The sequence below is a fragment of the Neovison vison genome, chromosome 4, assembly GCF_020171115.1.
Source record: "Neovison vison isolate M4711 chromosome 4, ASM_NN_V1, whole genome shotgun sequence".
NCBI classification, from domain to species: domain Eukaryota; kingdom Metazoa; phylum Chordata; class Mammalia; order Carnivora; family Mustelidae; genus Neogale; species Neogale vison.
In genome coordinates, this window is record NC_058094.1 from 168,856,854 (window position 1) to 168,870,595 (window position 13,742).

The window sequence follows — 13,742 nt, forward strand, 5'->3', positions numbered from 1 at the left end:
ATTTATCAGTTCGCATATGACTTAACATTTGCGAATATGTTGCAGCATTTTATCCAACTAAACAGACTTGGGCTCCTAGATTTCATACGTCAAACAAAAGCCAGGCTCCTTGCTGTGTCCCAGTCAGTGCTGTTCTCCTATGGGCTCCTATAGGCTCTCCATACACACACCCTTCTTCCTATCCTACCTCATCCCCAGTTTTCTATGCCTCAGAACTTCTTACTGACTCTGAACCACATTCCATTTATTTTCTTCATACCAGCTCCACTCAGTCTAGAATTCCACCTCGCTACAGCCTTTGTCCATTCATTCTGTAAGCTGTTTATTTGTCAAACTCATGTTTTAGAAAATCTTCCCTTTCCAGGCTCCTTCTGCAAAATACTAATCCCTTTCTCTGTTACATATATATATTTATGTTTCTTATTTTTGCAATACATTACCTAGAAAGAATTACTTATTTACACGTGACAGAGAACTTCAGGAGTGGGGTCCGTGTGATATTCACATTTACTCCCCAGCACCAAGTTTGGTGGCAAAAAAAGCACTAAGGGCTTGGAGTTTTGCATAAGTGAATTGATCGTCACAAACATGAAGAAAAAAGTAACTAACTCTGTGACTGGAGTCCCTGACGTGGCAATGACGGAGTGGCTCTGAGTGAACTACATTTCCCACAGGAAAAAAATATATACATTATATATAATAAATACCGACAGTTCAAAATATATGGCTTACATAAGTGTGCATAATCTATGCACAAACACATGTATATAAAGATCTTCCTCCCTTTATGATGGGGTTACACCTCAAAAAATCTATCCTAAGTTGAAAATACTATAAGTTGAAACCACATCCAATACACTGAACCCACATATATAGAAAAAAACAACAGTTCATACCATTATTCCATCTGGGTCTCTTACCAGCCCTGCCTTAATGACAGTATAATCAATGTAAACAATCCACAATGAGTATTTTATAAAAATGATGTTCGCAGATATGCTGGCACACAGATGCTCTTAGAAGAAAAGTACTTCTTGGAAATTTGTGCAGGCACTGCAGTTTGAGGATATTGTTTAGGCACCAAAGTGGCAAACACAGGAAGACAGTTAGACATAAAAGGATCTTAAACTGAAGTTGCAAATTGGTGGAAGGTAATACAAGGACTTAAATATTAAAAGGCATTTTATATGAGTGAGATCTTGATGCACATAAAGTTTGAAATTAAATTTTCCAAAATAAAATGTTAACATAACTTTATTTATAATTAATATTTAGCGAAAAGTCTCCCTAATTGTGCACATTTTTTAAACATCGCCACTTTGGCATGCCTATAACATGTGAGGTAGTCTAATAACGTCCATAGTGCCGGGCACGTTATGAAGTCCTGTGCAGTCATTCAGCCATGCAGGACTGTGCCACCGGCACGTGCGTGCTCCGCCGCAGCTATTTATGCATCTAGGCATGGATGCATGTGTCTGCATGAGTACGCCTGGAATGATGCACCGAATCATTATTGCAATCCTGTCAGAAGCTCACACATTATACACAAACTTTAGAAACTGTACACTTAAAACAGGTTGTAATGGGCATAGGAGAGTTGAATAGCACTCCTCCAAGCTGAGAAACATTTTAGTTTCTTACAGAGGATCCTGAAATCTGGAGTTGTATAAGTAGGATATTTACATCTATGCATATACATATGCAGAGCATATACATCAGTCTCACACACACACACCCCGGCATATGTACTTTGGGAGAGGAAAGAGGACTGTGAGAGAGGATACCTCAGCACTCACTGTACACTTCCTACACCCTCTCACTCACACCATCACAGAACAAGGAAGTCTTGCCAAGAATAATCTCAGGTGTTTCCACACAAAGGAATTTTGGGATGCACAGACCCACTTAAAGAGTCACACCTCCTGCACTTCCTGCATGGCAAAAATATGCACAATCACAAGTAAAAATAAAACACTGAGGCAAAAATGTCTCTGTATCTTAAAACTAGACTTTGAACAACTCTGCAGGCAGCAGAGCTGAGTGCTTGGTGACTATGAGCTGGTCCTGACAGCAGGGGCAAGGAGAATGATGCCGGATACCGAGAAGCTTGATATGCGTGTGTGGATCCAAGGAAGAAGACTGAAAATGAAGAGAAAAAAAGACTCAGATCCAGAGACAAACCAGCTCTGCGAGAAGGCGTTCGCGGTTCACACCTACAGTAAAAGATGGCATCTACTGAGTACTGACACCAGCCAGACACCATCGAAGGACTCTGCAGTTTTGTCTCCAGATCCCTTGAAAATCACGTGAGCAGGAGATAACTAATATTATATGTACGGCAAGGCTGAGGGACGAAAGACATCGAGATTAGAGTTCACACTCTCAATAAATTACAAAATGAGGTCGAGATTCATATGTGGCTCACAAGTTCATTTTGGAACATTTCATTTATTTATTACACACACAAATGTGCATAAATGTTATACTACTTAGCAACCAGTACTTCTTCCATTTCAAGCTATGGCTTCAATTCAACTAATCTCATTCACCATCACGGGGAAGTAACTGACCCCTCTGACGTGCATAGTTACGCTCTCTGGTTTGTAGAGAGTAAACAAAAATCATCTTTAAATAGTACAACACAAATTTGAGAGAAAAAAGAAAAATAATCAGCAACCAGAGGCAATATAAGTGTTTGATGCCATTCTTACAGCAAACACTCCCATCTATAATGCTCAGTATGTGCTGTTATTGCTACCGCTATTACAACCCAAGGGATAACTTTTTATCCAGACAGTGTGGCACAATTAGAAAGTCCTGCATTCACCATACACCATGAGTTAAATGAGTCCCACTAATGCCCATGGGTCCCACAATCAATGCCCATGCTCCATACATTTGCTTGGGAAATTAATTTTCCATCAAGCTCTCTAGAGAGTGCTAGGTTAACTACCTGGGCAGTATACTGTATTTATGCACACACACACACTACCACTTTTGAGCCACTCTTCTATTCCTCCCATCCTGGGGGTACTCAACACTGTGTCGGTGGAACGGTTTGGGGGAGCAAGCTAATAAACAGGAGGCTGCCTTGACAACTTGGTCAACTTAGCAGGAATTCAGAATATGAGACCTGGACCATTTCCCAGAAGTTCAGGAGGATACTGCACGTCAATTTTCCGCTAGCCTCCAGGGAAGAGCAAGGAAAAGCAGATATGCAACTACATGCTTCACTAGACCCAAGTCAGCCAGAGACCCTGCACATGTAGAGCGCACCTGAAAATCTCACAAGCTGGCCGGCTCCACTGAACCTTGAATATATCGTACCATTGTCTTCCTCTTCAAGAGACTGTTATCACTTCCAAACTTGGTCCCAAGGTGTTCCCCTCTAGGTGGAACAAAAGACAAAGTGTAGACCCATCTTCATGTATGGCTATCTACTCCATTTCCATGTGTACTTTCTCTTCATAAAATACTTGTTTTTAGTAGGAATCCTTTCATCAGGGCAACAAGTAGTGGAACACATGCAGCACAGGTTAGACTGAGGCTGTGAACTGTCACCTGAGGGTTCTGCCTGCGCTTGCTGCGACTCGGGTGGAAAGACTGCGGATCCCTTATCGGAGAAAACATACAGATGACAAGCAGATGAAAAGATGATGTTCAACATCATAGGTCATCAGAGAGAAGGAAACACAAACAACAGTGAGATACAACTACACGCGTTAAAATGGCTAGAATTCAAAATACCGACATCACCAGCAGAGACCTAGAGCAACAGCCACTCTCCTTCATTCGTGGTGGGAATGCAAATGGTACAGCCGCTCTGAAAGATGGTTTCCTCACAAAATTAAACATTCTCTTTACCATATGATCCAGCAACTGCACTCCTTGGAATTTACACAACGGAGGCAAAAACATATCCACACAAAAACCGGCACACAGATGTTTACATCTTGGAAGCAACCGAGATGTCCTTCAATATGTAAATGGATAAACCAACTTTGTTATGTCCATCAATCAGTATATTATTCACTGATAAAAAGAAATGAGATTACAAGCCATGAAAAGACACAGAAGAAACTTAAATGCACAATTATTAAGTGGAAGAAAAGGCTACATACTATATGGTTCCAACTATAGGAGGTTCCAAAAACAGAACAAGCATGGAGACATAAGGTAAAAAGATGAGAGGTTACCAGATTTGGGAGGACCAAGGAATGGGGTGAGGGACAAATAGGTGAAGCACAGAGGATTTTTAGGGCTGTGAAACTACTCTGTATAATACTGTGATGGCAGATACACATACTAGTGCATATATACCTTTGTGTAATTGTCCAAAACCATAGAATGTATGAGAGTAGTTGAAGCCTAATATAAACTATGGATTTTAAGTACAACAGTGTATCAATAGCAGCTCATCAATGATACACATGTGCCACACTGATGCAAGATGTCAGTATTAGGGAGAAATGGGAGGAAGAATGAGAGATACATGGCAACGCTGTGCTTTGTGCTTAATTTTTTATAGACCTACAACTGTTAAAAAGTCATGCCTATTAAAACTAATTCTTAAAAGATGATTTGCCTGTTTTCACCTTTCTTCCCTTGCTGTGCTGCTCTCTCTTAGGTCTTACATCCTCCCCATGCCTTTATAGCCATGCATCACTCAGGAAGTTCTATATGGACTCTCTCTCTCTGACAGCCTTTATAGAGGCCCCTCTCCAATATTACCCACATATATGGACATTTGAAAATTACTGTCTATATAAAGAAGCACATTTGTGCCTTTCCCCCATATCTCCTTATTTCACTTATTTCCTCATAGCATAACTTTGGTACAGCAAAAATGATACCCTAGAGATTATGATTTTACCTGGTAGACTATGCAAAATATCAATTAGCTCAAGAGCGCTTCTGGAAGTTGAAAGGACATCCTTTTGGTTAGATCCAGTTATATATCAGAAGCAGTAGATGGATTATTTTTTTTTAGTGTCACTGTTTTCAGTCCTGCCATGTTGCCTCTGTTTTTTCCTAACATGTTTTTAATTGTTCTATCACTTCCCCTAAATATTGTTTTTCTTATTGCTTGTGTACCCTAGGATTAAATGCAAATTCCTTTATTTTTCATCATTTCAATGAATTCTAAAGTGTCAAATATAAAGTGCTGATTTTTAAGAAAATGGAAAAAAAATCTCTACCTTATGACTCATTGGCACCTCTAACTCACACTCTATGATGTTCTTGTGATATTTTCCAGATGCCACTTCCCCAGTCTTTCTTTCATTAAGGACCATTCTAATGTGATTTTCTATGAATTCCAAGGCTCTCTTGAAATTCTAAGAGAGCCTGTTCTATATATTTACCAGACAGAGGCCTTTGCTCTCCTCTTCCCAGAGACAACTCAGTGTGCACTGTCACCAATCTGACTTACATGAGAAGTTAAGAGGTTTCATTTCCTTAGAAAAGGAGCTCAAGCACACCATGCTTCCCCAATAATCTAGTTAGAATGTCAGCATCTCATCCAGGTTGGTTTTTTATATTGTAGTCATAGGCAGGGAAGAATCTGAGTATGTGCTATATTCCATAGCACTCAACCTCAGCCCTGATTGGGGCTTCTCTTATTTTGCAAACCAGGTTGCTAACTATAATTTGCATAACGAGTGACCTGAGTTACCACAGTCTGTTAAGATATTAAAGCTTCAAAAAACCACTTGCGTGTTTCATTTTTTGATGCAAATAATATGCTCTTAATAAATTTTGAACCCTGTGTTATATATGCTAAGAAAGAAGGACAGGGGAACATGATTTACACAGTAGTTTTTAAAAGTATATTTAAATAATCATCTAATATGTAAAATCAAAAATTGCATAAAAACAATTCTATGAAACATTTAATTTGGAAGGCACTGCTGACAAGACAATTTCAAGAACCTAAAATTTCAGATTCTTGAGAAATCCCCTGAAATACAGCACAAAATAAAGTATAAAAATTCTATTTATATAATTCACTATGAACTTGCTGCTCAAACTATTTTTATGGTCTTTGGTCCATGCTGTCTACATTTAAGTGTCAAACTAATAAGAAAGATGAGACTGTTATAAAACAACTTCTCTTCCTGGACTTGTTTTATTTGTTTTTCATGGAGCCCCTTGGTTGGAAAAGACAGATAAATGTGTTGAATCTATAAAATTCCTGCTTGTTATGTCATTTTTAGGGCAGGAAAGATAAAAGAATGGGAGGATAACATTTTCTGAATATCTACTATATTTAGGACAGTGTACTAGACACTTTCTATATCCTACCTGTTAAAACTTTGCAAATGGCTTCACACTTCAGAATTTCTGTCACCATTTTAAGGTGAAAAAACAAAATCAGAGTTTAAGTTGACCAGTTAGGTAGAGGCAGATTTAAACAACAGTTTCTGATTCCAAAGTTTGTGTTCTTTCCATTCCCCAATGCTGCCTCCCTTATAATTTGCTGGAGTATCTAGCATTATAAATGTATCAATTTGTAATTTCTATTGTATTTACCCAAAAAAAAATGATTTCAAGAAAGCACATTACTGGACTTGCTCCAGTCATTATAATTAAATAACCATTGTATTACACAACAGAATAACAGCAATAATAAAAACTGTCATTTACCGAAGTTCCCATATATATCAAACACTGCACTAGAACATTCCATATGCTACCATATTTAATTAAAACTCAGAAAACCTCTATATAATACATATTATTTATCCATATTAGAGATGAAAGAAAAAGATTCAGGGAGATGAACTAATTTGATAAATTGATAAAATACAACACTGTGATCCATGTGACTCTGGGTTGACACTGATGCCCATACTGTCCACTCTGCTCCATCCCTATCTTTCATTTAATGAGCAAACTACATTCCAAATTAAGTACAACTGAAGTAAAGAACACTTATTAGGATAATGCAACCCTCATGTTACTACTACCTGGAATGACATCCCTCTCTACTTTCTTATTTAATGAATGGTAGGATTAGGATTAATATATTTTCATATGCATTACAGAATATTTTATATTGGGACAAGTACATGAAAGAAAATAAAAGGATAACACATATTTTTATTTTATATTGAAGAAGTAAGGGATTATTTTACATACAATTAACCATGTAAAGGACACAGTGATTTAAAGTATTGCCTTGTATTGGATGAACTTACTTCAAAAGTGATTAATGTGAGAAGTAATCTCCTTGAGGAAAAACACACAACTATAAATATCCTAATCCCCTGAATTCTGAACAAGGGCTAATGTATACTTACTTCTTGCATTTCAATGTAATTTCTCTGTTATAAAAATTAACTCAATTTGGGACTATACCAAAGTTAAAATCTTTTGCATAGTGAAGGAAATCATCAGCAAAATGAAAAGCCAACCTTTGAATCACAGAAGATATTTGCAAATGATACATCTGATAAGAAGTTAACAACCAAAATACATAAAGAACTTACATAACTCAACACCAAAAACCCACAAATAACTGATTGAAATGGGCAGACAATCTGAATAAAGATTTTTCCAAAGACTTATCAAGATGGCAAACAGACATGAAAAGATGCTCAAAACCACTAATCATCAAGGAAATGCAAATCAAAACTACAATGAGATGCCATTTTATACCTGACAGATTGGACAGAATCAAAAAGACAAGAAAAAATAAGTAGTAGTGAGAAGGGAGATAAAAAGGAACCCTTATGCACTGCTGGTGGAAATCTAAATTGGTGTAGCTACTGTGGAAAATAGTATGGAGATTCTTCAAAAAATTAAAAATAGAACTACCATATGATCTGGCAACTCCACTACTGGGTCTTTACCCAAAGAATACAGTAACATTAAATCAGATAGGAATCCCTGTTTTTACTGCAGCATTATTTACAATACCCAAAAGATGGAAGCAACTCAAGTGTCTATAAATAAAGAAGGTGTGTGTAGATGTGTAAGTAATATGTGTGTGTATATAGACACACACATAATGGAATATTACTGAGCCAAAAAAAGGATGAGATCTTGCCATAAGCCAAAACATGGATGGACCTAGAAGGTAATATGCTAAGTGAAATAAGTCAGATAGAGAAAGACAAATACCCTATGATTTCACTTATATGTGAAATCTAAAAAAACAAAACAAGTGAATAAGCAAAAACATAAATACCTGTAAATACAGAGAACAAAATGATGGTTGCCAGAAGGGAGGGGGTAAATGTATGGACAAAATGGTGAAGGAGAGTGGGAGATACAAGCTTCTAGTTCTGGAATGAAAACATCACAAGAATAAAAGGTACACATGGGAAGTATAGTCAATGGTATCGTAATGGCGTATGGTACAGATGGTAGCTACACTTGTGGTGAGCATAGCTTAATGTATAAATCTGTCAAATCACTATATTATATATCTGAAACTAATGTAACACTATACATCAACTATACATCAATTAAAAATAATAAATTCAATTACTTCATTAAGACCTTTCTGAAAATATGTCTGTGACAGAAATTGATAGAAGTGGAGGTATTCACTATTTTCTGTCCTACTCCTGTTAGTCAATCACATTTTATTCAATGCATTGATAATCTCAATTTAGAATTGCCAGGTGAATATTATTAGCCATAATTATTACTGAAAAAATTCCATACTCTAGAATATTAAAGAATAAAAAGCACTTATCAGTAACTATCTTCCAATAATAAGTGCTTTACCTCTGGGTGTATGAAATAAGTTTTTCAACTATTCACACAAAGACAAGTTACCTTTCAAATAAATGTGACAAAGAAGTGTTAAAACATTTAACTTTCATATTTTAATAAATATTTTAGATATCTGATATTCTGGGGCTTTAACTATTAAAAAACAGTAGAGTGCTGATTTAAATATCCCTGAGTTATTTCACTTTATCAATTATTATACATCTTCCATTACCTTGTTTATTATTCAAATAGGTTTATAGCTCCACCAATCCAGTTAAAACATCCTTTCCCAAAACACTGTTAGGTATCTTATCAATTCTCCCTTTTACTTGATCATTTCTGAAATATTTCTTAATTCCTTTCCAGTCTTTCAGAAGTGTTTCACTTTTTGCCACCATCCCCTTCATAAAACATGTTCCATTAGCGCATATTGCCACTTCACTCAGACCTTTTCTGACCATACCTTCTCTGACTCTTCCACTCGTCTCCCCCTAGCAGTGGCCCTTTCAATTTCAATATTCTCTGTGAAGTATCCTGGCCCTTCTTTTCAGTATTTTTCTTCTTTTAAGGATCCCTCCAACTATGATGCTCAGTTCCAAGCCTATACTTTCAGCCTCTTTCTCCTAAGCAACCCATCCAATCACTAGTTTTCCCATTAGATTTATTCATCTGAATGGATTCCTACCTCAAGTTTAGCATAGCTAAATTAAATTGATATTCTTCTCTAACCCCAGGAAACCTGCTCATCTTTCACATTCTTGGTTTTAAGTAACTGGGTGCAGATATGATGGAGATCTTCATGGGATGAGTTCCTCCTCTCCTTGGCGAAGAGCTCCCTACACCCTAAAGCAGAATAATTCTTTCTGTAGTATGACCCCCAGCCTGCCTCTACTCACTCTTCACATCTATTCCCCTTTGCCTCTCAGTCCCTCTCCTTACCGACCTCCCAGCCTCTTCACTTCTCTCTCCATCCTGGACAAAGAATTTGTCAATCCTCTGCACAAAGCTTCCAACAGCTTCCACTTGCTTAGAGGTTAAGCTCCAGACTCTTTACCAAAGTTTAAAGGTTTTCTTACAATCTTTCCCAACCCATCAAATTGGCATTATACCCATTCATTCCCAAAGACCCTAGACCTGAATTGCAGTACTTTGAAAACCTAAGAATGTTGTTGTGCCTTTCATTTTCATTTTCTCTCTTCCTTCTGCTTGCAGTGTACCTCCATGCCTCCCAGAGAAAAAAAATTCAGCTCTCGCCCTTCAAAACCCCAGTCAACATTAACTCCTCTTTAAAACTCTTCACAACCCCCTTTATCAGCTACATGATATCCCTTGTTGCCCTAGTGTTTTGTTCACGAGTATGGTACACCAGGTTGTAATTGTTGGGTATTTACAGTATTGTTCAGTTGTGAATTTCTTTCTTTTTTTTTTTTTAAGATTTTATTTATTTATTTGTCAGAGAGAGAGAGGGAGAGAGAGCAAGCACAGGCAGACAGAGTGGCAGGCAAAGGCAGAGCGAGAAGCAGGCTCTCTGCCGACCAAGGAGCCCGATGTGAGACTTGATCCCAGGACGCTGGGATCATGACCTGAGCCAAAGGCAGCCGCTTAACCAACTGAGCCACCCAGGCGTCCCCAGTTGTGAATTTCTTGAAGGAAGGGATGACAATATCCTAGGCAGCCTCTACCTCACTGACTTCCTGTAACGCACACAATGAGTCCTCATAACTCCTTGTTTTGAGTTGACTTGAAAAAACTTTCATGTAATATACACTTTAAATTTTCATATTCTCTACATCAGATATCACATATCATGTATTATAGACCTTATGTATCATATACATATATATTACATGAATACACACTGGTTAATAAATTATATATACATATGCATATGTGTATTTATGGTGTAGGCATGTGCAGATGTATACATACATATCAAACATCAATGAAAGGCCCTTAGATATCATCTTTTCTAACCAATGAATATTACAAAATCTGAAACGAAGAACCAAAGACATTAAATGACTTTGCCAATGCTCTGTAGTTTGTCAGCGATAGACACAGTGTTAGAGTTCCTGTCTAGGAACTCTAGCTCCTCTTCCAGTAAACCTTTTACTACATCCCTGCAATTCAATGATCTGACCAGTAGTGTGACTCCCTATAATCTGCTGTACGAAGACCAAGTGTATTCCACTGAAACAGACATCCTGGATGGTCTCACCTCATTTTCTCTCCCAATTCTCTTCCTGACTCTTTATTTTCATCAAGTGATACACACTTATGATTCCTTCATCTCTACATTTTCATTTCCAGTATATCCCTCTCCTTTAAATATTCCCTTGTTCTTCTGATAACAACTCTCAATCTCTTTATACAAATAAAGATATTTTCCTTTACCCCCGGAAAAAAAAAATAAAGAGATCATTATTTTTCTCTCCAACTTATTTCATTTTTTTCCACCAAACCAAGGACCACCATCAGAGGACTGTCATTATCATCCTCACCATGCTAGTTAATATTTGCACACGCACATGACTTTGAAATGTACAGATCACTTTCTCATAACTCACTCATTCAATCTTCATAATACTGTGAATAGTCTGAAGAAAGTATCATCACATTTATATGCTGCTGAGAAAACTAGGGGTCAAAAGTTAAGTGAACTGCCAACATTCCTAAAGCTAGCAAGAGCTGGAACTGGCACCAGAACCAAGGTCTCCATACCCTTGCTTCTGAGAGTTTTCCACTATTTTAAACAGTTTATTGGCTTGTGTTCCCACCATGACATTTATGTTGACATATATTGGCACCTCAGATGCTGCACAGTGAATGCTGCCTAGACTCTTTTTTGATCTGAATTACTGCTTGGCTTTTCTTACTTTAATAGCACAAATTTCAACCAAGCCAAGTACTATTTCTCCCAACACTTACCTAAGAAGCTCTTAGCAAGCATTCAAATAATACCATTTAATGGTAAATTATAGTTTGATTACTGCTTGTTGTTATGACCAAGCTTTTGAAAAGTAAGATCATGGGTTTAGCTAAATCGGAGCAGGTCTTCAACTCTTTGTTTTAAGCTGAAACAAATTAATATGATTTCATCTGCATCCACCAATCAACTAATATTTAAACTCCAAGTGTTAACAAGAATGGCTAATGCTAACATTCCAAATGGCTTTTCTAAAAGTGTGTGTGATTTTTCTTGCAACATCTGGAGACAAATTAGGTACTTTGGCTTGTAATAAATTGCTGTTCAAGCTGCTAAGTTGCCAGATAGATGCTACTTCTTTAAAATTTCAGAATATCAATGTAATTGTAGAGCAAACTATAATCTGTCTGCAGCAGGGGGCTACAGACAGTTGAAGCCAGGAAAGAGATCCATTCTGTAACTTGTTTGCAATCCCATTACAAATACATCTTTTCTCTCCCTTCTATTGCAGCCTTCTCTTAATGTTTAGGCATTGCCAAGAAACTCTTAATATATCCTTACCCCTAAGCAACAGGAATAATTCTTCTTACTTCATTCCTATGAACATGTCAAGTTTCAGGTCTGCTGAAGAATTCTCCTCATCCTTTGTGGGGGTGGGGGGGGGTTGGAGAAGAGCCATTGGAGAAAAGGGAGTAATTCCTCACTTGGTATTGTTTTCCTGCCTGTCACTGTCCCACCAGAACCTCTAGTCAGCACTTTGCCTGGAGGTTCAGAGGCACTATTAGTTGCTGCTTTTGTTAGTTGGTTGGAAACAAAGCAGAACAATTCTCAAGGCAGGAAAAGTTTAAACCTAAACATCCTTACAATTGTGCACTTTGAAAAAAAATCCCGCAATTCACTCGTTAAGAAGTGGTCTTTACACCCTCTCCTCGTGCTCAGTGGAGCCCCATTCGCCTTTAACTGTTAGAACTACCCTGGCTTGGCTTGTTTCCACGTGTCCTACATATCACAAAGCTATACTTAACAAATTCAATTCCATACCCACATATATCATGGCATTGAGCAAACTGCAAGACAGAATAAAGACCGGCTCTAAGCTGTGTGCCCACTCTTTGCTGGAAATATATTCAAGAAACTCCTAGTAGAAAAAAAATCCAGAGGTCAAAAATGCACTTCGTTATGAAAGTGCGGTGTTGGTTGTCCTCATTAACCACAGAGCTGCGAGAGAAATATCATTCCGGTGACTCACTAATGCCTCTCAATTGTTAGGTTTTTCTTTCCTAATAGCATCGGACATGACCTAATTTGCTTCCTAGTAATCATACTTTTCCCCTTAAGGTCCCAGGACACCCAGGCTCTCAAGGGGCGCCGGGGTCCCTCCTGAAGCCCAGCAGTTTTGTAACACGGACCCGGACGCGAAGCTGCGAAGAAGGGCGAACTCTGTCCCACTTACCCGTCTTCCACAGATACAAGGTGGGCGCCTCCGCCTCGCCCTGAGCCGCAGCCCCGCAGGCTCCCGGGCGCAGCAGCAGCAGCAGGAGCAGCGGCGGCAGCTGCAGGACCCCCCGGCGCGGGCCCGCAGCGCCCGGGCTCCGGGACGCAGAGCGCCTCGCTGGCAGCCCCATGCCGCCCGCAGCCGCTCCAGGGTCCGGATCCGGAACGCGGTTGGCAGGGAATTTCTCTTTGCCCTCACACCGTCTTCCCAAGGAGTCCAGAAAGCAAAGCTCTTTCCTGCTATTGTTCGTTTCAGATGAAAAGGAGGGAAAGCGCGTTTAACACCAGGGAACAATAGCGTCCGCGGTGGCCGTGGCTGCAGCCGCCGCCGCCGCTGCTGGCGGGGATGCTGCTGCGGCTGCCATTCCGCGCAGAGTGGCAGGTCCTAGCGGAGAGGGAGGCAGCCGTCCGCAGGGGGCCCCAGCTGACTGAGCAGGTCCTCGAGGTCTGGGAGGCAGCGCAACCCTGCCGTCGCCAGCTGGAGGGAGAGGAGGGGGGCGTGAGCCGAAAAGGAGCGAAGGGGGCTGGAGGCAGGAGGCGGGCGAGAGCGCCAGGGCAAGAAAGGAAGGAGCGGAGGGGAGAGGGGGCACCTCGATCC

General features: G+C 39.3%; 1 protein-coding gene across 2 annotated transcripts in view; it reads right to left on the reverse strand.

Moving 5' to 3' along the window:
• THSD7A (thrombospondin type 1 domain containing 7A) overlaps nucleotides 1-13,459 on the reverse strand; it is a 439,132-nt gene extending 425,673 nt beyond the window's left edge. For both annotated transcript variants that reach the window (XM_044246118.1, XM_044246117.1), the window contains exon 1: nucleotides 13,104-13,459. In XM_044246118.1, coding sequence (XP_044102053.1) covers nucleotides 13,104-13,275 — 172 coding nt within the window. In that variant the 5' untranslated portion in view covers nucleotides 13,276-13,459. The remainder of the gene's footprint in view (nucleotides 1-13,103) is intronic.
• Between the last annotated feature and the right edge of the window lie 283 nt (nucleotides 13,460-13,742).